General features: G+C 39.9%; 2 protein-coding genes across 2 annotated transcripts in view; one reads left to right on the plus strand and one right to left on the minus strand.

Moving 5' to 3' along the window:
• The window catches only part of CCDC152 (coiled-coil domain containing 152), a 46,997-nt gene extending 39,611 nt beyond the window's left edge, over positions 1–7,386 (plus strand). Inside the window, exons 5-8 of the mRNA XM_036759562.1 lie at positions 500–602; positions 3,238–3,365; positions 5,365–5,451; positions 7,199–7,386. Of these exons, the coding sequence (XP_036615457.1) occupies positions 500–602; positions 3,238–3,365; positions 5,365–5,451; positions 7,199–7,321 (441 nt within the window). The 3' untranslated portion in view covers positions 7,322–7,386. The remainder of the gene's footprint in view (positions 1–499; positions 603–3,237; positions 3,366–5,364; positions 5,452–7,198) is intronic.
• Positions 7,387–7,418: 32 nt separating this feature from the next.
• On the minus strand, positions 7,419–22,138 carry LOC118850276 (selenoprotein P). Its single transcript, XM_036759547.1, has 5 exons — positions 21,961–22,138; positions 17,521–17,736; positions 13,468–13,680; positions 11,194–11,311; positions 7,419–9,072 (listed from the first exon to the last, which is right to left on the minus strand). The coding sequence occupies exons 2-5, from the start codon at positions 17,721–17,723 to the stop codon at positions 8,671–8,673; spliced, it is 936 nt and encodes a 311-aa protein (XP_036615442.1). The 5' UTR covers positions 17,724–17,736; positions 21,961–22,138; the 3' UTR covers positions 7,419–8,670.
• Between the last annotated feature and the right edge of the window lie 5,268 nt (positions 22,139–27,406).

The following is a 27,406-nucleotide window of genomic DNA, read 5'->3' on the forward strand; positions in this document are numbered from 1 at the left end:
ATCCAAGAAACTCTGGAAACCCACCTGAGTAATTTACCCAGCAGAGTTGCAGCAAACAAGAGAAAATGGATGAAGAGTCTGGGAAGAGAGAAAACTCCCAGGCCATGAAGTATTAGGAGTTATGAGTTAGTTGCCTTTACTGTATCCTACACATGTTCCCCATAATAATTTTAACTCTAAATCTGAGCTCGCTCTCCACATGACTGCTCTAGGTATTTGGGGAAGAGTGTGCCCAAGGTTTAGGGGAGGAATGTTTTATAACTACTTTTCTTACTATGCCATCTCAGTAATCAGTTGCTTTGAGCTAATTGTATCTACTGGCTGACTATTAATGGAAAGCATGTTGATGGGAGCTCATAAACAATAGCTGTAGGATTAGCCACCCACTGGGTGCCCACAAGTGTTAGTACAGATTGGAAGGAGTACACCAGGGAAGTGTTACATGACAATTATGAGGCATATTTAGTATATGCATATAAAACTAAGTTTTCTTTCACAGGAATATAAGCGTCAGATTGACAAACTTGTGAAGGAAATTCAAACTAAAGAGGAAGAACACAAGATGGAAATAAAGAAAGTTAATCTGGACATGCAAAAAAAATGTAGGTGCCTTAACATTTTCCGTTTATATGATTCTTAAAAATTCATTGTATCACATTAAGTAAGTTTCTCACTCCCTGAAATCTAATTTTTATAACTTTACTGCCTTAGTAATTTCACCTTTATATCTAAATGAAACAATACCACATTTTACAATGCTATGCATTTCAATTTAAAAAAAAATCTTAGGAATTTGTGTTTGACATTTCACCCCCAAACCAATTAATTTGTATTATGAAACAATATATCTTTTAAGTTTGTACTTTGAATTGAAATAGAAATAACATATCTGGATATTCTGTATGCCTGTCATTTCTGATTTAGCAAATTGTATTCTCTTTCCAGTAAAAAATCCCTTTTGAGTCATGTTCCATCCAATTTGAAGATTGTTATTCAGTGGTTTCAGTCATGTGTGACTCTTCATGACCCTGTGCACCTCTTTGCATAGGGTTTTCTTGGCAGAGATGCTGGAGTGGCATCTCCAGTGGCAGACAGAGGTTAAGCGACTTGCCCAAGGTCACACAGCTAGGACATTTCTGAGGCTGGATTTGAGCTCGGGTCTTCCTGACTCCAAGCCCAACACTCTAGCCACTGTTCCACCTGACTGCCTCCAGGTTCATATAAAATATTTACTGAATGTAAGAAAAATGTCATGTTAGTGTATCAAAGGAAATACGAGATGTAGTACATGCTCCATGAGATCTTAAACTATAAGGATTGAGATATTTATACATACATATATGTATGTATACATATGTATGTATACATACTTTAGTTGTAATTTATATCCAATTTAAAGAAAATTCTTTCTAGATCTCTTTAAGAAGTTTATAGATGCTTGTATGCCAATTGAAAATAAGCTTACATTTTTATGATGCTCAATCATTACGAAGGATTTATACACATTATCTTATCTTTATAACAACCCCATGAGGGAAATGTGTTATTAAACAATTACCTACTATTAAAATCCAAGGAGTTATTTGCCCATGATCACACAGATAATGAGTGAAGGAAAAGCATTCATTCATTGTGAACTCTGCACAAAGCCCTGTGCTAAGCGCTGGTAATACAGAGAGTAAAACAAGACAACAAATACTGCTCCCCAGGAGCTCACATTCTAATAAGAGAGGCAAGGCATGAGCCACAGGCCTGGGACTTAAGCCTGTGTTTTCTGATTACAATTTACGGCACTTCATGCTATACCACACTCTGCAAGAAGAGTCGCCATAAGTGTAAAATGTTTAAAATTAAACCAGCCTAAGATTGCATTGATTACACCCTTGAAGATCAGCAATATTTTCAGTGAACTTCAAGGCATTTTGGTAAATTAATATCCAGAAAAGATAGAATCTTAACGATTTTCTTAAGATGAATGGACCCCAATAGACATTTGCGGTCCATTTTATGAAATGCTACATAACAGAATCAGCTGCCTAAGAGAATGAAAATGTAAAGAACAAAAATATTTGTATATCCTTTGTTTTTACGTCCTTCATCAGGCGGAAATGTGTTTTGGGTCTTTGGGAATCAAATTTCAAGAATTTATAACTAAGGTTCCTTAAGTTTTAGAAGATGGCACCTGCCATCATCATCACCGGGAACCCAGAGGAAGACAGAGAAAGGGATGAGCCGGCAGGGGGCGGGCTGGGCTCGAGAGTCCTCGTCTGGAGGCTATTCTGGCACCTGCCCGGTGCTGCTCTCCCGCTCCCCCCACCCCCCCACCCCCCGCCCCCGGTTCTCGGCTTCGGAATGAGCCTTCCGATCGCCTTCTCTGTAGGGGCAGGTTCTGTAAAAACCCGGCACCAAATGGGACTGGACTAATCCGAGAAACACATTGTCACCCTCCAACGGAAGGGTTTCCTTTGCGTTCCATCAGTGGATTCGTAGACTCCCGGCTCTTCGGCACGATCCACCGCCGTCGGTTGTGAGTTAGGGGAAGGACTCCTTGTGTTCAGATGTCCCAAACAACACGATGACGGTGGCGCGTCCCGAGCTGCCCCTGCGGCCTCGCCGCTGACCGCGGTCCTCCAGCACCGGGCGGCGCTGTCGACTTCTCCTTTCCTTCCAAGACCCGCGGGAGCTAAGGGGCCTCCTCAAGGAGCTCGCCTTTGTGTCATTTCATCCCTAAGTCAGTTTCATTCGTTCTCTGCACCAGGCACCCAGGTGGTGCAGGAGCTACTGTGCTGGACCAGAGTCAGAAAGACCTGAGTTCAAATTCAGTCTTAAACACGTCAAAGCCGTGTGACCTCAAGCTAGTCACTTAACTGCCCCCTGCCTCAGTTTCTTCATCTAAAAAACTGGGAATAATAGTGGCACTTTTCTTGCAGTTGTTGGGTGGATTAAATGAGTGATATTTGTAAAAGTATTTTGCAAACTTTAAAGCTAAAGAGCTGTTGTGAGGATAAAGAGTTAATATTTATAAAGTGTTTGCAAACTATATAAATGATCGCTATTGCTATTACCTTTGATATTTTAGAGCAAGAATCAGAAACTTGCTTGAGAATCCTGGGTTTAACATATGTCGCTTTTTGGAAATAGATTTATTTTCTTTAAATTGTGTTTTGATCTCTTATGTTTCCTAGTATTTTTAAATTGTATTATTAAAATATCCTTTGATATTTGTGTTTTTATTAGTTGAACTAAATGAAGAAAAACACAAAGAACTGATGGAGAAAAAGGAAATGGAGATTTCAGAGTTGACCACAAAGTTAAGAACTCAAGATATGGAAAAGCAGAATGAGATAATCAAACTACAGATAGAGGTAGTTCTCAACAAGTCAGATCGAGTTAAAAGCTACAGTATTCTGTGTATACCAGCCTTGCAGATTACTAGAAGTAAACAAGTCCAGACCCAAAAGGAATTTTGCCATTGTAAATTGAAAACATTGAAAACACTACCCAGAACACTGTGTTTCAGGTATCAGACACTCCCTGTCAACAGTTAGTCATCCTTTTGACCTAAAAATTGTGAAAGGTATTAACAAAAATGTTGAATGAAAAAGACTTCTGCAGGGCTGGTGAAACAATAGGACAAGTTCATCTAGCCTTCTCATTTCTTAATATTTCATAACTCTCTAGAGCTGGAAACAACCTTAGAGCTCATCAAATACCCCCAGGGGCAACTAGGTGGTGCAGTGAGTAGAGCACCAGCCCTGGAGTCAGGAGGACCTGAGTTCAAATGTGGCCTCAGACACTTGACACACTTACTAGCTGTGCGACCTTGGGCAAGTCACTTAACCCCAATTGCCTTGCCTTCCCCTCTCCAAAAAAAATACAACCCCCTTTTATAGATGAGGAACTTGAGGCCCAGAGAGGTTAAATGCCCTGCCCCAAGTCACCTACCTGATCAATATCTGAGGTGACATTTAAACCCTAATTCTTCCTGACTCCACTGCCAAGGTTCTATTCACTATAGCACAAAGTCTCTTGGTCATATCGTGTCTCTGAAGCATCCTACAATGAAATACCATTGGGAATGACAAATGTGTTAGCCTGTGGTGTGTCAGCCCTGAGATAGCTAGAATCCTGAACAGGCAGGAGCCAGTGATGTGGTGGCCAGGCCAGCAAGAGGAAGGCTGATCACATGATATATATAGTCAGGATGACAATTAGTACAAACATAAGGGAACAAGCAGATAACAGACCCTCTTATTCCAAATCCCCTGCTTTTTCCAGTACACACACTGCCTGTTAATCAATGATCTCTACGCTTATTTTTCTGAGCTTGGCCTTTAATCCGGGAATCTCCAACCTTTTGTGAGCAGTTATTTTTCCCTCCCCACCCTCCCACCCCCAAGTTTTCACCTCATGAAGAGATAAGGGTAGGAGTGGGGTGGAGGGTGCTACTACTCAAAGTGGACATATCCAGGGCAGCAGGAGCAATGGCACCACTGCTGTCCTTGCTGCTGAGAATCCTAACAAGGAGAAGCAAGAAAGGAAGAAATAACTAAGAAATCTACCTGCTAAAGCCTTGTGATCTGGGGGTGGCTTCTTTGTAAAAGTTAATTCTGTCTCTAGCGGCCAGCACCAGCCCCGTACTTTTATTTGTCCTGGATCTCTTCTCCTGTTAGGCCAGGCTTTCTGGTGTAAACCTAGATAAAGGGGAGAATGCAGCAGAAAGAAAGTCCTTCAAGTCCAAAAGAGAATTAAACTGATGGCAAATGGATGCTTTGCACTAAATTTTTGGTTTTTGAATGAAGCAAACACAAGACTTTGTCTTATTTGAAAATGTTTGTAACATCCCTTTAATAAGCAATAAATGGTCTTTAGTCTTGTTTGGGAAATCTTCCTTTTTTAAGAATAAGAATCATTCCTGAAGAAAAACCAAACTCTGAGTAATTATCAGGATCACTCTTGGTCCTGGAACACAGATTACAGCTCTCTCCTCTGCTGAGTGCTGGAGAACCAGTACAGGAGGGGAATGTTAGGTTCATGCTGTCAGGTCCATTCACCATGACAATGGTTGGAATTTAACTGTTTTGCTTTGTTACAAGAAAGAGTTCAATGGTGGAGATGTGTATATCTGGAAATGAATGTGATATAAAAACAAAAGGCATGAATAAAACTTATAAAAAAATTTTTAAAGGAACTGTTCCTTAAAAAGAAGAGCTTACATCACCAATTATACAGTAGTTTAATATAGAGAATAGCTTAATATGATACACAAAAAGGAGGGAAGGGATTTTACTGTGGTATAGATATAAAAACACTGTAATGAACCATATAATTTTAAAATTCTCAATTTTTTTGTATTTGATTCAGCTTAATGCTCAGCTGGCAAGAGCTCAGACAAAATCAGCAAAACCATATCCTGATTCCACTGTTTTGCCTCAGAATATCTACAGAAGGGTATGTGATTTTGTTTTTTCTTTCATTATAACTCCCTTATTGGACGTCAGTGGCTAAGCAACGATTAGCTAATAAGGGGTAAATCTGGCCCCTTTTATAGACCTAGCCAGAAACCTGCTAGGTAGATATGAATGATGTTGAGCTAGGGTTGGGCTTCACAACACATATGCCCAAATATTTTCCAAAACCCAGAGTTACAGATCTTGCATTCAATACTGAGACTTCCCCACAGACTCCTAAAAGTCACTTTGTAACCAGTCCACATTAGTCAGAAGCTAAAATATAAATCAAAAGATGAAGTGAATCACTGTAACTACGATATGCCAAAAATGCATTTCCCAACTCAATTCCACGCAGAGTTGGTGCTCAGCATTTATTTGTTGAACTATAACTATTTGCAAATCATTTCCATTTCTTCCTCCACTCCCAGGACCCCCCAGATCATCTCCAGAGTAGAATAACTTGTATAACTTGATAGAGGCTGGTCTCACCTGAGAAGGAGTAAGGGGGTCAAGTAAATGTCAGTGTCAGGAGGCAAACTCAAATACAACCCACGTGCAGTGCAAAGAGAAGCAATGACCAAACCCCAGCCCATTCCCCTATTTGAGTTCTTGGGGGAAGGAGTGAAATAGAAACACTGCTGAGACAGACCCTAGAACTGCTAAGCAGGAGTTTGGGTTTAAGAAAGGTAAGGAACCTCCAAAAGTTTTGTGTATCCCTTCTTTTTGCCCTATCCTGTTCTCAGTAGTAATTCTGTGCTCATTCCTCAGCAGGCTTATCAAGCCAGTGATCCTTCAGGTGGCAGGATTGCTTTTGTAAAGAGGGCCTGATCAAGGAAATCATTACCCATCCTCCACAAAACCCCTTCCTCATAGTACTTAACCATCTTATGTTCCTTGAGGTAGTAAAAATGTAGTATTCAGTCATCTGAGAAACATCTGGGATACGGTGCTTAAATATGTCACCAAAATGAAAAAACTTAAGCTATTCCTTACTTATGATAATTCATAGGAATATTGTAAAGATGTAAAAGCTACCCCCCAAAACACTAGAAAGATAAAGATTACTTCCAGCTTGAAAACATAATGTTCATAACTGTTTATAGCATAATATTCTTAACGTAGAACTCGTAGGGGAAAAGTGATGGTCAAATATGTTAGTATTTATATCTTCATTCTCTGAGATTATTTTATTATGAAGGGTGCCATTTGTAAGATCTTATTAAGTTGGACATTAGAAAACATTGCAGATGAGAATTGGAGGTGACATCACTGAAATGTGAGTATATTCATTCTGAGACCACACCATTCACAGGCCATGCGTTGTTACCACATTGTACTGTGTGGTATCACAAGACCTATATGATTGTCTTGAAAAAGTGAAGAAGAAAATTGTACTTTAAAATTTCACACTCATGACAGAGAAGAGCCAGCCTCTGAGTTTAGAAGACCCGAGTCCAGATCCCACCACTTGCACTGACTAGCTTTGTGACCCTAGTCAAGTCACTAAAGCTCTTAGTGTCCCACATGGCTCTGTAAGGCCGGAAGTTACAAAGCAGTTACCATTCTGCATTGGTAGAGGAAGTTTCACCACAAAAGTTCCCTACAGCAATGAAATCATAGCTTCCCCTGTCCCCAAAACCAAACAAATCCCTTCTGCCTCATAGGCTTGCTGTGGATACTGAGGAAAGTGCACATGCAATCTATCATTCCTATATTAGACTAAAAATACTTGCTGTTTCATTTAGAAGCTCCAGCATCTCCAAGAAGAAAAAAACAAGGAAATTGCCATTCTTCGTGATACCATTCGAGATTTAGAGCACCGCCTCACCATCAGCAAGGATTCTCACCTCAAGCGAAAACGGCCTTGATCACAACTGTGAGCTTGACTGGCCAATCAGCCTCTTTACATACAGTTGGAATAGGTCAGTATCACACAAACAGCTAATCTAATAAACACACATGCACAAAACTTAAATTTTGTTTTATTGAGAGTTTGTTCATCTTTTTTACAATCCCATACAATTATCAGATTTTCAAGTTCCAGTTGCCATTCTTGCTTATTAGTATTAACCATAAAAGAGTTCAGGTCCATAGAAGTAAATTTACCTACTGAACCATCATTGACTATGGGAACACTTTCTAAGCAACCTGCTAATAAGATGCCAGTCTTTTATTCTCTCATTTCTAGGCCTTTCTAAAGAAATACTCTCAAATGTTTGATCAGTATGATACAGGACTAAATAAAGAAGACAAGACATTGCAAAAGTCTTATTCCTACATCTAACTCTCCAAAATCAAATAGATGAGTTAAACTACAAAAATGCACAACAATAAAAAACTGTTGTTTTAAAGTAATGTGGTTTCATATACATTTTTTAAGCAAAGTTAACATGCATTGTGCTCTTGCACCTTGAACTATGAGGTGTGATTCTTTAATTTCTTAGCTTAGAAAAAGTAGCATTAAAAAAGATCTATAAAGAGAAAAGTAATATAAAATAAGGTAAGTATGTTTTTTTTGTTTTTCTTCCATTCTGAATTGCAAATTATCCAACAGAAGCCCCTAGGTTATAGTTTCAGCTTCTCTCTTCATTAATGCAAACAGAACACAGGAAGAGAAACAAGAAAGACATATTAACCAGATGCTGCAGTCACCTTTTGGTTGGCACTGAAAATTGGGTCACAGTTTCTTTGGCAGGAAATTCTCATTTTGGAAGCCAATATAGTAGTCACTTGAATGATTAAAGTTCTAATTTTAAAATCTTTTCACAACTTTAATTCTAATTTAAGATCACTTTTTTATTAATTGGGCAGTTTGTGAAATAGACAAATATTAAAATTTAAAAAAAAACAAATTTATTTTCACTACCAACTAGCTGGCAGTGGAATCATGTCCAGACTTAGAGGGTTTCTTTTTTCACGTTTAAAAAGTTTAATTTGGAGATCATTTTCAACTTCCTGTCTTAGTTTTTCATTTTCAAACAGTGGTAGCTTCTGTGGGCTCAAGCTGCTGACCAGCGTATCAGGCAGCTGGAGGCGAACGTCACTGTCAAGATTCAGTGATGTTTTCCTCCGCCCGTTGCCCCTGTCAGCTACATGAGGAAGGAAGGGTAGTGCCTTTACACTGTCAAGTGACTGAATTGCCTAAACGTTCAAATATCAAATGTCGACAATGGCAGCAGCAGCTCTCAAGAGCTGACTCTGACCCTTGGGACAAATTTCAGAGTAACTGGTTTGCACAACCAGAAACTCTCTTGCGTCAGAGTTTCTTTCTTGGAACAGAAAGCTCCAAAACCCTGATCTCTGGATTTTCCTGGCTCCCTGGGTAATCTTTGTGCCTGTGCTGGTGGTGTGTAGGCTCATGGTGATGATGAAGACCTCTCAGAGAGTGAGCATCAACAGCTGTCTCAGAACCTTCGGATTTCTCATTCTCTGAAGGCTTGTGCCCATGCCTGTGATGCTGGCGGTGGTGGTGGTGGTCGTGGTCATGGTGATGGTGGTCGTGGTCATGGTGGTGGTGATGGTGGTGGTGATGGTGGTGGGGGTGAGGCTGAGGGGTTGTAGTTGTTTCTTCCTCAGTTACCAAAGATGCATTCTTACAAAAGTCTTCATCATCTAGAGTCTGAAATAGAGTAATACCACTAAATAAGCCACTTATCGACAGCTCCATTAAAACATTTCCACTTGACTCGAAGAAATAATAGTAATAAGAGGAATAAACTGAAGATGATCCAGAGAAATGACCCATCTCTGACATACCAAATGTATGGTTATTACTCAGTTACCTTTTCCTTATTCTGGTCAGCACACTATTAAAACAGGTTGTCATACTGCCAGATCAGTCACACACACCATCCAGACAGTACAGCTACTACAGTCACATTACACTGCTAGCACTAGTTGTCACTGCTGTTACAGAAAAAAACATTGTGTTTATAGTTTACATTTAATGGGAAGATTTCAAAGTATTTTTCACCTGAGTTCATGCCACTACTTTGCATTTCCATACATAGAAATTGAATATGATATTAGGGGTAAAGGCCTCCAGACAGTTAGGTACTGCCATCAGTTGGCCTATATGGATGGCTACATCAGCAATATGCATGTTGTCCAGCATTGTTTTCAGGGCAAATTAACCTCTCACTGACGCTCATAATGCTAGCCATACACTCTGCAAAACAGGTAGTTCTTCATACAATAGGACTGTTTTGAAAGTTGGTTGTTTTTTTTTAACTCTCCCTAACACAATAGCTTCATTGGTAAGTCCAGTGCCAATCAGAGCACTGCCAACCAAAGTTAACAATTTACTAACCTATTTCTTCAGGACTCCAAGTTTTGTCAAGGCACCCATGGGTAAGGAAGGGGGGATTAGTGAGGATGGGGAATCACAAAGCCTGTTGGTACAGCATCTCAAAATTAAACCTAAATCTAGTTTTTGCTCTTCAAAAATCAAACACACTAAAATCAATTCGAGAAATCAAAGCATTTCAGGGATGCATGTGCCAATGCTAGGCCTCATGTTTTAAGAGACTTGGGAAGTCACAGAAGTTGCACTGAGTTATTAGTATATAACTGTTAGATAGCAACTTTCAAAAATCATGTCTTCATTACCACCTGTGTTAATGAAGATCCTGGAAGCATTTACCCTTTATTTATGAACAGCTTGAATAAGTGTTTAAGAGTAGAGATCTCCAACAAAAGGAACAGAAGGATAGAATAAAATAATCTCTTAACTAATTTTTCAGAAATTAACTTATTAGAAGTTGTAGGTCAAACAGGCACTGTATACACACACACACTCAGATATATGTGTGTAGACATGTACATGCATATATCTATACATATATGGATAGATACAGATGTAGATATACTCTTCTCTTTCACTGTCTTCTCTTTAAGGAATTCTTAAGGTTTCCCTAGTACCAAATTAGGCTTTTATCACTTTTGTAAGATATTTTGTAATTGGGATATTTCTAGAAGGCAGGATTGTAAATTTAGAGCCGGAAGGGACCTTATATTTGGCTCTCATGCTCAGGTATTTATCCAGGTGCAGGTGATTCCAAAGCATAGAAAGAGGTAATCAGAAATATGGGAAGTGAGACGCTAAAGTTGGGAACCTTTTTGTGCCTTGACAAGAATCACATAAACAACATGGTTCCTCTCAATTCCATAAGTACATAAGAACATAAGAACCTTATGTTACAGCACCAGAGATGTAGAGATAAAACTCTAATTAGGCACTGGAAGCTACATTTGCTCTTTAGGCCCAGTGGGCACCATGGCCAAATATCATGATAATCAATTCTACTAATAGGAGAAAGATTCCATGTAGGTCCACTTATTAGTTATCTAGCCATCTGGGGACCCCCCCACACTCAATTTATATCTTAACAAGTTTTTATGGAAATGTAAAACTCATAGATGGAAAAAGCTTTGAAGTCCTCCCATTAAATGTAAATTATAAACAAGATGTTTTCTATTCATAACAGCAATGACAGCCAGTGTCAATGACAGAAATAAAACTTTTATATTAACAGTCTAGACTGCATCATGCATGGCTGATATTTCAGGTTAAAACTGTTTTTCAAAAATGGACCTAGCATACTGAAAAATGGATTGAATTTTAAATGACATTGTTGTAAAGTATTTGGATGTTGATCAGCTTAGTCACAAAACACCAACTTTCTTAAACATCTCCTAGAATTATTTCCTTTTCCCCCTTGACTTAATTAAATGAAAATACCGTGTATGAGCAGTTTCCGCAGCTTTTTTCACAGTAAGCAATTTTAATGGCTTCTTCCACATATGAGAAAATAAGAAAGGAATAAGGCAAACCAAGATGATACACAAGACGGCCACATCTAAACAAAGACAAAATACAAAGATTATATCATATCATCATTTTTTAAAAAATTAACCATACAGAAATTCTTAAAACATTATCTTCTACCCTAGAACCTCACTCTAACACTGTGGTCCATACTGTAAAAGCACAGTGTGGGTGAAATCCTGTTACATCTTGAACTTTGAACAACAAATTCCTTGGGATGGAGTACAAAGCAGAGACCTGCCTCAACCGAATAACATGTTATAGTGTGTTTGTAATGGGCAGCAATATAGCATTTTAAAAATTTACTGACATTTTTAACTCAAAATTATGTCACCAAAGTCAAGACACAATAGTTGTAAATCGGTCAAATAAGGTTTTGTAGCATAATTAGAATTTGCCAGAGCCTGAGCTACTTTCTTCTGTACTATAATTATTCACTAGAAGTGGCATTTGCCCCTTAGACCAAACCCGAACATTACAGCAGATACTAGGATGATAAATTTCAGGATAACACAAAGATTTCCAAATTCTAGCCAATGGCTTGTGTCAAATAATAGTGGATGTAAAAAACTGGAACAGTCAAATAATTGGGATTCTAAATCTTGGAGTTCCTTGAAATTGGCTTTATTAAGCCCATTGGGCTTCCTTCTAAAAGCAGGTGGAATGTCAGAATTATGTCCCAATATCGTCATTTTGCTTCCACTCTTAAAGGAAAATTTGGAAGTATCAGACCAGACCAGACCAGACCAGGACAAGCCTTGAGAAATCTCCTTTGGCCTTGATCAGTTCTATCTAGAGATATCCTAAACAGGCAGGTAACATTCAGGATGGCTGGAGAAGAGAGACTGGTTTGTTTAGGAATCCCCCACACCAACTGGGTCAAACTCGAATAGAAATGGGGGCCACTAAGCCACACACAAGGATCCCTGTGGGCCACACATTGACTTAGAAAATCACATAAGTAATTTTATCTATCTTCCATTGTATTTTTACTTATTTTGTTAAATATTTTCCAATTACAGTTAATCTATTTCAGAAGCATTACAGCCACTGCTGCTTGTCTGACACTTCTGCCCTACACCATTTGTCCACATAGAGCAAAAATTCTAAGAAGACAACCCTAGAACTAATTGCCTAGACCTGGTTCCAGAAGCGTCCTCTCAACCTAAAACCACATCTGTCCAATATTTAGCAGATCTGATGTGAGTGTTCACTATGGCCATGGAATGTCACTCCAGCCCATGCCTTCCCCAGGGAACAGTGGCTGGTACAGAAACAAGAGGACCAAAGATTGGGGACTTCAACGGATCATCCCAAAATGCCTAACTTAGAATAGCTCAGGCCCTAACAGAGTTTTGTTCACTATGCTTGACCATCTAAAATACAGCAGAACACTAACTATCAATGATTCCAAACATCAAGTATTTCCATTGAGGTTCCCAAAAAATATAAATGCCTTATTCTTTCATGAAGCATAGTTATGATCCAAAAGAGTAAATTAATGCATATTAAATGGGGGTACTATGAATAAAATATGCTCCAGAATTCAGAAATTTAGATAATTCTTATAATAAATAACATCAGGCTTTTAGGCTACTAAAGGCCATAGGATCATAGAGTTGGAGCTGAAAGGAATCATAGAGTCGAACCTTCTCATTTTACAGAAAAGAAAACTGAGGTACAGCGCGGTTAAGTGACTTATCCAGAGTCACGGGGTGTAGTATGTATCAGAAGATGGATGCGAACCTAGGTCTACCTGACTCCAAGCCTAGTATCCTATCTGCTTTGTCATGGTGCCTCCAATTTTGACTATGTTTTTCTCCCCTAGGTGAAAGTAACCCCCAAATTACTTTGATTAGAACTACATATGATAAGGAAGTTGATCTTTCGTTGTAATGTTCTAATATGCAAGTATAAAACGGAAGTTTTTCACGCTGTTTATTGATGTTGATTGTACTTCTTTCCAGGCATGCTAGACAGGCTAAATATTCTAATATTACGTGCTTTGCTTATTCAAAAGGAAAAATGTAAATATAATACCAAAACACAATGATGCACTTCTTTTGATATAAATATGGTTTTGTAATAAAGCAAAAACATTTTTTACAAATGGCTAACAGCATAAATATGAAAATATAAGTCAGGTTTCTTTCATATAATTCTGCAGTTCTCTATATAGGAACACACCTGTCATATATGAGAAAGTCATCCTTGTTGCCGTTTAATGTAGTCCAGACATCTTTTTGATTTTCTTCTTGTTGATAAACAATAATATTCTCTGAAACCTTCCCTTTTAGCTCTTTGAAATTTAATTGAGATGGGTTTCCTTGATGGTTGACAACAATGTATGAGATATTGGAAAATCCTTCTGTTTCCAATTTCACTCGCAGGTCTTCCAATCTAAAATATTTGGGAAGGAAAAAATTTCTCATTTTATATAAGTAATAGATATGTTGTTATTTGTTATGAATCAGCAACCTCCCCGTACCCCCCTTTTTCCTCTTATCTATCACTTCCTTTTTTTTCCATTTGTGTCTCCCTTCCCTTTTCTTCTATTTTTCTTCCTCTTTCTATTTCCCCGTCCCCCAACTCCTGGCCTAAAGTAACCCAGGCTGAGTTGAGGGCAAGAAAGAGCATCAGAGCTAGAGCCAAGCCAGCTGTGGGGGTGGTAAAGAGTGGACCACCTGGCTTTTGGGGAACAGAAAATGCCGGTCCGAACTTATGCTCACATTGCAGGTCTGGAGATTGCTGAGGGGGTTGTTGTAGTGAGGGTGAAGAAAGAGAGCTAGAGAAACCCAGGAGGTGTCGATGTCAGCTATAATGGAATAGGAACGCTAAGGCCACAATTAGATCTGGGAGAGATGCTGAGTCCTATTGGCCCTGGATTGTGTGAACCTGGAACGTGGGAAGGAAGGCACGGGTCAGAAATACCAGTGATGTACATGTATTTAAGACAACAGCCCTGTTGGAGTAGGCAATGCCAAGTAATATTGTGCCCATTCTACAGATGATGAAACTAAGGCTCAGAGGCATTAAGTGATTCACTCGAGGTCACACAGTTATTGAGTGACAGGCATGGTCCTCAAACACTGCTATCTGCTCCCAATCCAATGTCTTCACTGCAAGGATTAGAGAGACGAAAGATAGTGACAGTTGAAATCAGTGATTATGAAAAGGTCAGTTTTGCTTCAGAGTCAGTAATTCCAGTGCCATGTGATTGTTCACTGATACTCTGATCATTAACAAAATATAAGTATGGAGGAGTGGTCCGGTCCACTGACGCATAGCACATTTAAACATAATTCACTTATTGGCTGCACTAAATGTAGATTCCAAGTTGCTAGAAATTTTTAAAATGTAACTATTCTGAATGTTTTGGAGGAAAGACATTTTCATCGTATTCATGTCATGTCTGTCTTCCCCATAGGTGCTGGGTACAGTGCTCCTCCGTACATAGTGGGTGCCCAATAAATGCTTGTTGAATAAATTACAATTTCTCCTTAGCCATAGTTTCCGGTTGCCTTGTGAATTTGATCACCCTAAGGAAACGAGAGCCCCCTTTTTCTCCCTGAATTTCTCAAAACTTCATATCTATATTTGGTGAAGCTATTACTTAGTGGCAGAAATAGTTTCTAGTCTTTCAGGGCTAAATGCTGTCTCATTCACCTCTTCTAGGAGCCAAAGCTAGTTCTGACGTCCAGTGAGGATATTCTTTGTGAAAACGCATGCAACTTAGGCATCACATCTAGTCCAACTCCCTCATTTTACAGAAGAGGAAATTGAGGCCCAGAGAAGTCAAGAAACTTGCACAAAGTCACATGGGTCAGCTATAGCAGAGCCACATTTGAACTCATGTTCTCTGATTCCAAATCCAATATTCCTTCCATTATACCTCGAGAACATGACAAAACAATTATAATTTGACCAACAATCTGTGAAAAAGATACATATTCACTAAACTACCAAACATTTAATAACCTGGTTTCTATTTAAAGTAGCTTTTTTGTGTGATTTGTAGTTTGTTTTTAAATCAATGAATTTTGGGATAAAGATGTCTAAATGACTGGCATCAATTCTACACAACTGGTGTCCGGTTAAGTTTTAGATATAATGAATACATTTTTAAAAATGCAATTTTCCCTTCTTTAGAAATAATCAATGAACATTTATTGGGCATCTGCTATGCGTGAAAACCACAGATGCTATTGCGTCAGTTAGAATGTAAGCTCTTTGAGGACAGGGTCACTTTAAATTTTGTCTTTCTATCTCCAACACATTTAAAAAAGATGGTCAAGAGGACATCAATAACTACCAATCCATATAACCACCTTCCCATCTTTACAAATATACAAGAATAATAGACTGTAAAAATTAGTGAATAAGGAAATAAGACAGGTAAAGAAGGTGTTAGATGACCAAAAAAAGATAATGATCTCCAGACACATCAAGAATACCCTGGATAAAAATATGAGAAGGGATGTGGTAAACTTTTGCAAATGCTTTTCTCCAGCGCAACAGTTGTATCTGCATAAAACTCGCATAAAAGTATTTTCTTTTTGTCTTCCTATCCCAGCATCTAGAACAGTACCTGGCACATAGCAAGCACTCAATATAAATCAATGCTTATTGAATAAAACACGCCAAGAATATGCGATCCTGCTTTGTTGATCATTGCATAAGAAATTGAAGTTGAATTCGCTTCATAGATATTAAAGAAGAGATCCCAACAAGAGATTTTTCACGCACATGTTAAGATCATACACTACTCAATTGATGCACAGCCACTGGGATAAGTATGTCCAGTAACTAGTGGCATCACCTGAGCGATAAAACAGGGAGACATATTCTTCCCAACAGCCTTGCCCTCAGTCATGGAGAACATCCTATTCAAAGACGCAGTGGAAGAAAAGGCCCTTACAAATACCGAGGTCCTTCAAAGACTCTTATTTTCAGATGAAACTAGAGTAATTCGATTAAGCTCCAGAACACTAGAGCACTGCCTCCCTTGGAGTTATAATTAATCAAAAGAGATGACAGCAATCCATAGAAAGAAAAAAACTAAACAGATGAAAAAATGACTGTTATCCAGACTACGAGATCCATTTGGATGGAGTATATGTGTGTATATATGTATGTGTGTGTGTATAGATATATATATATATGTATATGTATACATATATGCATATGTACATAAATGCCAGTGCGACTGATAACAACTGACAGACAATGAATTGGGCCCAGAATTGACAGAAGGAATAGAGCAAGCTGAATCAATCTGTGATTTTTAAGGATCCTAAGCCATCCCTGGCACAAAAACCCAAGGTGTTAAGACACATGATCTCCGGGTGATACTCTATGATTGTAAATCTCAGCATACCATGATCTCCAAAGACCCACAATTGACCCCAGGGTCAAGGAGAAAAAAACTATGATGGGTACAAGTAGGTGCCACATATTTCCAATGATACCCTAGTACACAAAAAGTGGCATAAAGAAATATTCCAGAAATCAATTTTCAGAAAAGCAGGTAGCTATCTTCCATGAATCTAGATCAAGGGATAAAATATGGATAGACTAAGAGCTGCACTGGTACCCACAAAATGTAAGAAGACCTAGAAGGTCTCCAGCTCAGCAAGTAATCCTTTGTAGAAGACCTATAGAAAACCCAGACAAGAGTGGCACCAGATAAGAAGGCATCACATATATAACCTATATCAAACTGCTTACCATTTTAGGAAGAGGGGAGGGGAGGGAGGAAGGGAGAAAAATATGGAATCCAAAATCTTGTAAAAATGCTAAAAGTAGTCTTTACATAAAATTAGAAAACTACTATGATAAAAGATGAGAAGGCACGCATGTGATATGATCTATAGTACTAGTCTTAAAATACCCACCTTGATGCCAGCCATCAGAGATCCAATGACAAAGAAAAAGTTACAAAGTTTTCAATATAAATTTAATATAACATAATATTTTATATTGTGTTTAATATATACTATTTTATATTCATATTATTATATTCAATATAATAAAATATCAATTCAATATAAAGCTATTCAAATAAAAGACATAGTCCCTGCCCTTATGAAACTTAGGATCAAGAATCCTAAATGCACAAAGATAGGAGACTACAATACATAATTATTTTATGACATGCATCAGAGAGGTGAAAAATAAAATGTCTTGTGGAAGTGTGGGGCATAAATGAAGATGTTTAGAAGTCTTTTAAAAGCATCTTACCTGGAGGCCTGCAGAACGCACAAATATCAGCTGGCTTGGAGGAGAGCAACCACAGTCACTCTACCCAGAGAGTTCAGCATCGGATCTTGATCCCGTATGTGCCATTTTGGAGCTTCTTTGCACCGGACACTTTGCACCTGGCTCTCTGTTCCTCCAAAGGGGAGGAGACAGAGAGCCAGGGCAAGTCCCAGGCCTCTCCACATTGTGGAGGTTTTCCTGGAAATAAGGAAACTGCTATATAGTATCAATGATGATAACCACTTCATTTATATAATATCTTAAAGTTTTCAAAGGGTTTAGCATGCATTATGAGTGAAGGAATGAATGAGAGTATTAGCATTTAATAAGTGCTACTATATGACAAGCACTGCTAAGATCTGGGGAGATATGATCTCATTTGATCTTCAAAATGACAAGGCAAAGCAAATGTTACAGGTATTAGTATCTCCATTTTACATGTGAGGAAACTGAGGCCCAGAAAGATCAGAACTCAAGGTCATAGTGCTAGTGTCAAGGGCAGAGTCCAAACCCAGAATTCTTCCGAATCCAGTCCAGCACTGGAGACACTACACCAGGCTACAAATGTGTGTTCTCCCTGTAGGGCTCGGAAATATCAAATACAACTGAAGAAATCAGACTCAGATCCTACCTACTACAATGTCTTGAGATTATAGTAAGCTGTGCCTTCCATTGTTAGTCAGCTCAGTCAGATCCACCTTAACAGCTAAATTACTGTGACCCAGAAAATAAAATGAAAAACAAAAAACCAAAAGCTCTGCCCAGTATAGAGCCATAGCTCGAAAATCTGTGGTACCCAAAGCCAATAGCACAAAGTGGGGGTGGGAAGGGTAAGGCAGGAAGAAGAGTAGGCAAACCTCAGGACACCTCAATGCCAGGGCGTCAGAGGCTTTGGAAGATGGGAAGGGGTGGCAGGTGGGACTGAAGTAGAGTTCTCCTGGGATACAGTCTCCTGGAGAGGAAGCAACTAAGCTTCCTATTTTAACTAGTTATCCTAACTAACTAGGTACTAAACACAGGTGTTTTTACATTGCTTTAGGATTACAAGTATTTCTGAATTTGCCCTCTAAATTTCAGGACCCTTAGGCAAATTGCAGATGGCTCTACCCTAGTTTTAACTCTGGTTTAATACCTCTATAAACTCAGATGTTTGTTTAGTATAAAGTTGATATTCTAGCCACTAAATCATGTTATTTGACAAGTTTTTTTTTTTTAAATAAAATCTTGAGTCTGTATGCCCAACATAAATTTGTTACTTTCATTCCTCTGTAATGGATTTTTAACTTGGATCCCTTTGACAGTCTGGTGAAGCCAATGCACCCCTTCACAGAACAATGTTTTAAAATTCTTAAAATATGGGCAGCTAGGTGGCGCAGTGAGTAAACACTGGCCCGGGAGTCAAGAGGACCTGAGTTCAAATGTGACCTCAGACACTTGACACACTTACTAGCTGTGTGACCTTGGGCAAGTCACTTAACCCCAATTGCCCTGCCTTCCCCCCTCCAAAAAAAGATAAAATTCTTAAAGCAAATAGAATTATGGAGGATATAATCATTTTGAAGATGTTATTTCCCCCATTCAAGTTCAAGGAATCACTGAAATCTATCCATGGACCCCAGATTAAGAATACTTTCTCTATGGGGACTGAAAAAGAACATAGACATCTGGGGGATTAATCAAAATGACCGGCGTTAAAACAACCAAGGCAGACATAGAAAGTATTACCAAATGAACCAGGCTAGCTTTAGAATCATTATATGGGTATATCTTCTAAAGCCTCCCTGTTTTTCCTCCCCTTCCTGAAAGCCTATCTTTCTGGTTACTGAACTGTTAGGGATTTATATTTGCTGACCTAAAGTTCACTGCCCTTAGATCCTAAAGACAGCTCAACCCAAGATAAATATGGCCCCCTGAAGCCTAAGTTCATTTGGCAAATCCATGGGTAATAAGTATTATTGCATCAGCCACTCACTTATATGGTGCTTTAAGGTATTTAAAATGCTTTCATCACAACATTATGAGGTAAGTACAAATATTATTCTCTCAACATTGTGGATGAGGAAACAGGCTCAGAGAGAAAATGACTTATCCAAGGGCATCCAGCTATTGTCAGAGTAAACTCTCAAGCTACCAGAACATATTCATCTGGGATATTCTCCCTGGGTTTCAAAAGTTTAAAGTTTTAAGGGACCAACTACCTCTACTGAGAAAATGAGGGATACATGAAATCAGGACTAGGATATGTGCTGGTCAGGTACTGCTCTCTGAGTGGAGGGGCAACTGATAAATGACCATAAAGGTTTGAAATGCCATTTTACAGACAAATATGTAGCCAGACTACTAAAAGACAAGTGAAGCTGGCTTAGACACAGTATACATGTAGAGGATGAGGTCAGAATTCCAAAACCAGAGGGCTCTTGTGTTTTATGGCAGTCCCAGAACCAATCTACAGAACACTTTTTGGAATTGTATCAAAACTTAGTAAGGAAATTATTCACAATAGAAATGGATTTTGGAGGGAGACTAGGGGAGGCATAGTGTCATGACAATGCATCATCCAATACATTGGCAAACAAACAAGCTCCTGATCCTGTAAAACAAGGTGATGCTGCTTTACTGCATGTAGCTGAAGCTTTTGTTTTGTTCTTATGGTAGCTCCTACCATTATCTATGCCAAGATTCGTCTGGATCCTTGAACACTCTTCTGTTAAGGAGAACCAAAGTGTCTGAGCATGACCCACACGTTTTTTAACACTTCAAAAACAGTATAAAATACTATCTAAGTAGGAATGCATAACATGATATGACCTCTTATGGACATTTCCAGATGCATAATTCTGTAATATAATTCTGACACTCCCTCTGGTGTTCTCTGTGTGAAAGATAAAAGATTCCAGAACTATACCTACTTAAGTCTTTCTAAGATACTCCTAATGATACTGTATTTCACAATAATATTAATAGACAAATTACTTGTAATAACTTTGGCAACTTTAATCTGGTAGCTTTATTTGTTAGATTCCATTTTAAAAGGACCTTTTATTTATAACTAGAAAGGCTTAAATACTCCTGGCTTTACTGACTGCATTTCTCTTGAGTTTTAGCTATTTGAAGGTGACCTCAGTATTGTATAATTTTGCCGCTTTAATTAATACTGAGTTCCCGGCAAAAACAAGTGGACATATCAACAGAGACAATACTATGGACTCTCTCATAAAATAATTCTGTCTCCTGCCTACTTGCCTTAAGAGCATTTTGTATGTAACATATGATAGCACAGCAGTTAGAATTCCGGACTTGAAATCCAGAAGACCTTGAAGACCGAGTCATTTCTAGTTACTAATTTATGGGCATGGCCTTTTGATAACTCTATTATGGACAATAAATATTCTCTAAAATGATCTGTATTTGCAACCTTAAGTGACCCAAACAAATTTGCAGTGTGGATGGTTGGGCTGATCGTCTATATGTTAATTATTATTATTAAAGCACATCCACTCCCAGACTTCTTAAATTAATCCTCCCAAAGCGCTTTTCAGAGCTTTCCTATAAAGCATGTGTAAGACACGCCTCCTTACACAAAGACAAAGATATGTAAAAGCTTCCTCCTCCTCCTCCACTTGGCATTCTCAACTTTTCTACCCCACAACTTTTCCATAAAGTTCTCTCCTGGCAAAGAGGAAAATGGCATGCGGGCCGCCTCCCCCCACCCCCACCCCCAATCTGTGCAGGAATCGTAACCCCTGGTGCCTTAAGGTCCCGGGCTTAGTTAAGGCGCTACTAGCCAGCTCCATCCAGAGTCGCCTAGGGGCTTGCGCTCGTGCAGCGCCTGAGATGGGCAAAGCGCCACGCCTTCAGCTGCTGACCCCGTTGGTGTAGTAGTAGTAGCTGCTAACTTGCCGTGGTTAAGTAGCCACCGGTGGACTCTCCACTCCCTCCTTGGCTCTTTCATCCCTTGCAGAGCAAACAGTAGCCTTGCAGGCGTGGATATTTAAAGCTGCTTTCTAAATGCTGCCAAAACTGCCTCCTGCTTTATTTCTTGGGAACCAGTCCCTGTTGCCATCTCAAAGTTCCTTACTGGAAAACCCTCAGAATAGGGTTTTCAGAAAAACCATAAACCATCTCCTTGAAGGCTACCCCTTATCTAAGTCCCGACCGCACCCCAAGACTAGACAGACGCTTTCTTACTCCCCTTCATTGTTTTATTAATGGTATTTCTTTCCACAAACCACATTTATGTGGTTGTGTGCATAATATGCAGAAGTGTGAACGTGCATGCCTTGTGCGTGCGTATAATGTATGTACATGTAACTATGCATGCATTGTGTATATGCGTGGCTTAAGTTAGGAAGAAAGAAACGAAAACACGTTTGCCAAGTTCAAAAGTGCTGTCGATTTAAGAAGAGCTGAGTGTCCACTTACGCTCCCTGCGCCGCGCTTGGCTTGGCCCGGCTCGGTGCCGCTCTGCCCAGGTGTGCAGCTGCTCCGACTCCTTGCCCCAACGCGTCCAGTCCGCACCCGTCCGCTCTGGACGCTATTTATACTCCGCTTGTTTATTTCCCCTGCTCAGCTGTGGTCCAGAGTTCAGGGCCCCCAGACCGAAGTGACCTTGCAAGCAAAGCAAATCACTTGAGACCTTTGTGACTAATGTGACGAATGGCAGCAAGTGTTCCGTGCATAGCAATGAGGGGGCATGGGGAAAATAATAATATAACTTATTTTTTAAAATTTCCCCCTCCCCAGTGGATTGGATTTAATGGTACAGTCGAGGGGCGGGAGGAAGGGTAAGGCGGTCCTTCAAGTCACATTCTTTCCAAAGCTATAAAGAGGAAAAACATGTACTGAGCCAGCAAGCTGTGGTTTGGGGGGGGGGGGGGGGGGGCTTTGTGTTTTGAGTATTGAGCTGTGTTTTGTGCGTGCGTGTGTGTGTGTGTCTGCGTGTGTGTGTGTGTGTGTGTGTGTGTCTGCGTGTGTTGGTATCCTTCACCTGTTTATCTTTCAAGGCATATGGAACTGAGACCGGACCCTGCGTTTGTGTGTTGGGGGTGGAGGTGGGGGGGGGGGAGGCTCGGTTAATTTTTTAATTTTTTGTTTCAAGCTATAAAAAGAGTCTGTTGGTTTTTTTTTCTTTTTTGCTTACATCATTTCGGTGCATTCAGGGCCCAAATCAGAAGGAACCTCCCATGATCCTTTCTCTACTTTAGAATTTCAATTCTGTTAAGATAGACGGACATTTATTCAGCACCTTCTGTGTTCAGAGCCCTGGAAACAAGACATCTCAGATGTCTAGTCCCTCCTGAAGAGCACATTGAGATACAGTCTATACTTTAATACTTGCATGCATCCTGGATCTCATTAATGTGAGTACTCCTCCCAAAAGTGCAGGTGGTAAACCACCTAGCCTCCAATTCTGGATAGTTCTTGCCCCTGGCCTTCCATAAATTCTCCTAAAGGAGTGCTCCGGAGTGTTTTAAGCCATTTTCAGGGTCTTCTAAGATGTGGGGAGAGGAAGGAAACCAGATCAGTGCAGCATTCAAGGTATCCTTGTTGTTATTCTTAGCCTTCCCCAAATAACCAGCCAACCTTCTTCATCAATAATTGTTCCCCGGGATGAAAATACATGACTACTGCAGAGAAGCACAACAGTGCCACATGAAGTCTAAGGGAAGGAGAGTTGGCGCTGATCCCCTTGGGAGGGAATGAGGAATTGGTCTGAATGGGTAAAGCCTGAAAAGCAAAGGAGCCTTACAGGCCTAGGGAGCAATCTGAGAAAAACCATGACCCCGTAAGGGAAAACCCCAGGATTGTATGGTGGAGACAAGTCATTTTGACTGGATCATAAATTATGTGGAAGGTAAATAAGACTGGAAAGGTAGGGGAGTGCCAGATTGGGGCGTGGGGCCCTTGAATGCTGGGCCAAGGAATTTGAACTTTGCTCAATCACATCATTGCTGAAGTAGGGAGCCACTTAAAAGTTATCAGCAGGAAAGTAGCATAGACAGGTCTGTGCATAAGGAGGGCAAGTCTGGCATTGGTGGAAGAGGTGAGAAGGAAAGACAACAGAAGTGGGAAGACCTGCTAGGAGACTTGTATAAGTGGTGATGTGGGCCCTGCTAAAGTGAGAAGAGCAAAAGGAACAGAGGTAACAGATTCAGAGCTGATAGGACTTGGTAACTTAAGGGATGTGAGGGGTGAAGAAGACATTTCTGTGCTCTTCCCTATTAAACAAGGTAGAGATTGGAGATTTTCTTCATTGGCGAAACATGGTACAATAACTTGTTTAAGCTTTTGACACGAATGGAAAAGAATCAGTCTTAATGCCTCCATCCTTTCCTCGATTTTCTGTGCTCCCCCAATACTTTTCTAACACTCTGCCTTATACAGCCTATGCTGTACCTCATCTGAAAAATGGACATGATAATTCTAACCTGACCCGCCTTGTAGTTGTAGAGATTAAATGAGATTGTAGATAAGAAATCACTTTGCCTCCTGATCTCATCCAAAGTGTTAAACCTTCACTTTGACGCAAATGATGCCCTGTGTGTTAGCTCCAGACCCACATCCCCAATCCCCTGGTGGACCTCTCCTCCTGGTGTTCCGAAGATGTGCACCTGTTCTCTCTCCTTCACCATCCCCACTCCTCACCTATTTCTGTTAACGGTACCACTGTTTCCCAAAGCACCCAGGCTTAAAACTTTCAAGGCTTCCATTTCCAAAAGACTCATGATGGAAAATGCTATCCGTCCGTATCCGGAGAAAGAACAATGAAGGACAAATGCAGATCAAAGCATGCTATTTTCACTTTTTTTGTTGTTTTTTCTTTCTCGTGGTTTTTCCCTTTTGTTCTGATTCTTCTTTTATAACATGACTAATGTGGAAATATGTTTAATATGATTGTACACGTATAGCCTATATCAGATTGCTTGCCATTTTGGAGAGGGGGAGGGGAGGGAGGGAGAAAAAATTTGGAATTCAAAATCTTATAAAAGTGACTGTTGAAAACTCAAAAATAAATAAATATTTAAAAAAACCTTTGAGTCCTCTTTTAGTCTACCTCAGCCATCATCCCCTCCATATACATGCCCGGTCCTATCTGTCTGTTCTCTCTCCAATATTTCCTGTATCTGTCCTGTTCTTTCTTTTCACACTGGCAACACCAGTTATGATGAGTTGAGCCTCACTATCTCCCTCCTGGCCTCTTGTAGTAGCCTTCTTGTTGGTCTCTCTGCCTTCACTATCCCTACTATCCACCTCATCCTACACCCAACTGCCAGAGTAATCTTCCTAAGGTTCAAGATCCTAAGGACCAGACCACTCACATGTTACAAAGCCGTTGCCTCCTAAGTGAAGTATTAATTCTGCTGTCACTGCAGATCTTACAGCAAAGTTAGGCGACCATAGAGGATGCTGTAGAGACAATTCTTGTTTCAGGCATGGTTGAACTAGATGGATTCTACTCTGAAGTCTTCTTGGTCTAAGACTAAGAATGATAATATCTGGGGCAGCTAGGTGGCGCTGGGAGTAGAGCACCGACCCTGGAGTCAGGAGGACCCGAGTTCAAATGTGGCCTCAGATACTTGAGACACTTACTAGCTGTGTGACCTTGGCCAAGTCACTTAACCCTGATTGCCCTGCCTTCCCCCCTCAAAAAAAAACTTTAAAGAATGATAATATCATGTTTATATAATGTGTTAGGTTTACAAAGGATTCTCTCACAACAACCCTCTGAGATAGGCCATTAAGGACATTGAGAAAACTTAGGGGAAATGATAATGCCTCAGGTCAAGCAACCTATAAGTGGCAGAATTTCTCCTCTTTCTCCTTCTCCTTCTGAAAATTCAGATCCTCTGCAATGTGGCTCCAGCCTACCTTTCCAGTCTTATACTTATTGCCACTGTATTCCATGCTTCAGTCAAATAGGGTCCTTCCCTTGGCTGTCTTGGTGTCTGCCTGAAATGAGCTCCCACCTGCATCTTGGCATCCCTAATTGCTTTTGAGATTCAACTCAAGGGCTACTTTCTACATGAGGCATTCTCTATTCCCCATTCCTGCCCCTAGCTGTTAATACCTTCGCTTTCTCCCTAGATTAATTACTCTGTGTGTGTGTGTGTGTGTGTGTGTATACATACACACACACACACACATACATACACACATACACACACACTGTCTCAAAAGTCTTAGTTTGAGGGTTTTTTGTGGGGGGTAGAGAGAGGCAATGAGGTTAAGTGACTTGCCTAGGGTGACACAGCTACTAAGTGCCAGAGGCCAAGTTTGAACTCAGGTCCTCCTGATTCCAGGGCAAGTGCTCTATCCACTGTGCCACCTAGCTGCCCTAGTTTTAATCTTTAAGCAAGCATTGTCTGTAAGGGGAATAAACTAGAAACTTTCCCAATAAGATCAGGGGTGAAACAAAGATGCCCATCATCAACACTATTACTCAATATAGTACTAGCACTGTTAGCTATTCCAACAAGAGAAGAAAAAGTTTTAAGTTTCAATAGCATTTTTTATCCCTAGTATCCAGTATGATGTCTAGCACATGGTAGGTGCTTAAGAAATGCTTGCTGACTGACTAATGGATTGATGGATTGACCAATAACATAACACCTTGCAAATGGTACATTGAACTGGGTTGAACTGAATCTGAAAAGTTTAAATCTGCTTTACAAATTCAAGGCAGTTTCATTATTAGAAGGAAAACATAAACAAAGAAGGACATTAAAGGGGCAAATAAGGTAGAAGTCTCTGTCTCTAAGAGAGGAAGGCTTTCTCTCCACTGCCCCCTGGATACCTGCACAGTTAAAGGAAGAGATGACCTGCCAGGAATGGCTTCCCAGTGCACCTTGGTTTATGTAATCCATACATATGCTCCTCCTCATTAACAAATATTTACTGAGCGTCCCATATGTTCAAAGTACTTCAGCAGTTCTGGAGAAACACACAGGCTTAAGGCATGGCCCCTGTCCAGAAAGGGTTGACAATTTAATAAGGAATGTAGATTTTTTTAAAATCCAATAGAGCTTTGGGCTGGGAGTAAGGTGCAACTGACTAGTTCCTACCTCTGCAGCTGACTAGCTGTGTCCATCTTGGACATATCCCATCACTTCTCTCAGCCTAATTTTCCTCATTTGTAAAAGGAAGGAGGAAGAGTACTGGACCATCCTTAAGGTCCATTGCTAGCTTTGACACTGTGACTTGACATCATTGCTTTAACTGAGTTAAAATTCATGCCTTGTAGTAACCCTGCATTTAATGCTACTGTGAAGAGAAAACTTTTGCAATCTCTCAATTAATCCTTCGATTCATAAATCTGAGTTTTCCTGTATCTGGTTTCCTTAAAGTGCCTCTTTCCCCTCACAGATGGCATAGCAGCTGCCACTTGCCCCAAGGTAATCTTCCTCAGGTGCAGGACTTACTCTGAGTGAGAATGGAAGCTAAAACCCATCTGTGACATTACACAGAGCATGTTAGCCAATGTAACTGTTGATAATACCCCATATCATAAAATAAATAGAACTCCCACTTGTTATCTGGTTACTAATAATCCATTTCCTTATTAAGCTATCAGGGAGAAATTAGAAGCTCTTAGGAACTAGAACTGATTGATCAAAGAAATCTGGCTTTTTGCAATATCACATTCTTGACAACTTCTCCACAGCCAAAGTTCTGAGGTCAATCAACAACCTCACGAAAAAGTGTGGCTCAGTGCTCCCTGAAGGAAATTAGTCAGACGCTCCCAACTTACAATGAGACCACATCCATGAAACAGATATTAATACCTCTACCAGAAGAAATCATTGACAAGCAAGACAGCTTTAAAAGTTACATATTGAATTTATGCTTAAAAAGAAAAGCAAGCTGTCCG

Source organism: Trichosurus vulpecula, chromosome 1 (genome assembly GCF_011100635.1).
Source record: "Trichosurus vulpecula isolate mTriVul1 chromosome 1, mTriVul1.pri, whole genome shotgun sequence".
Lineage (NCBI taxonomy): Eukaryota > Metazoa > Chordata > Mammalia > Diprotodontia > Phalangeridae > Trichosurus > Trichosurus vulpecula.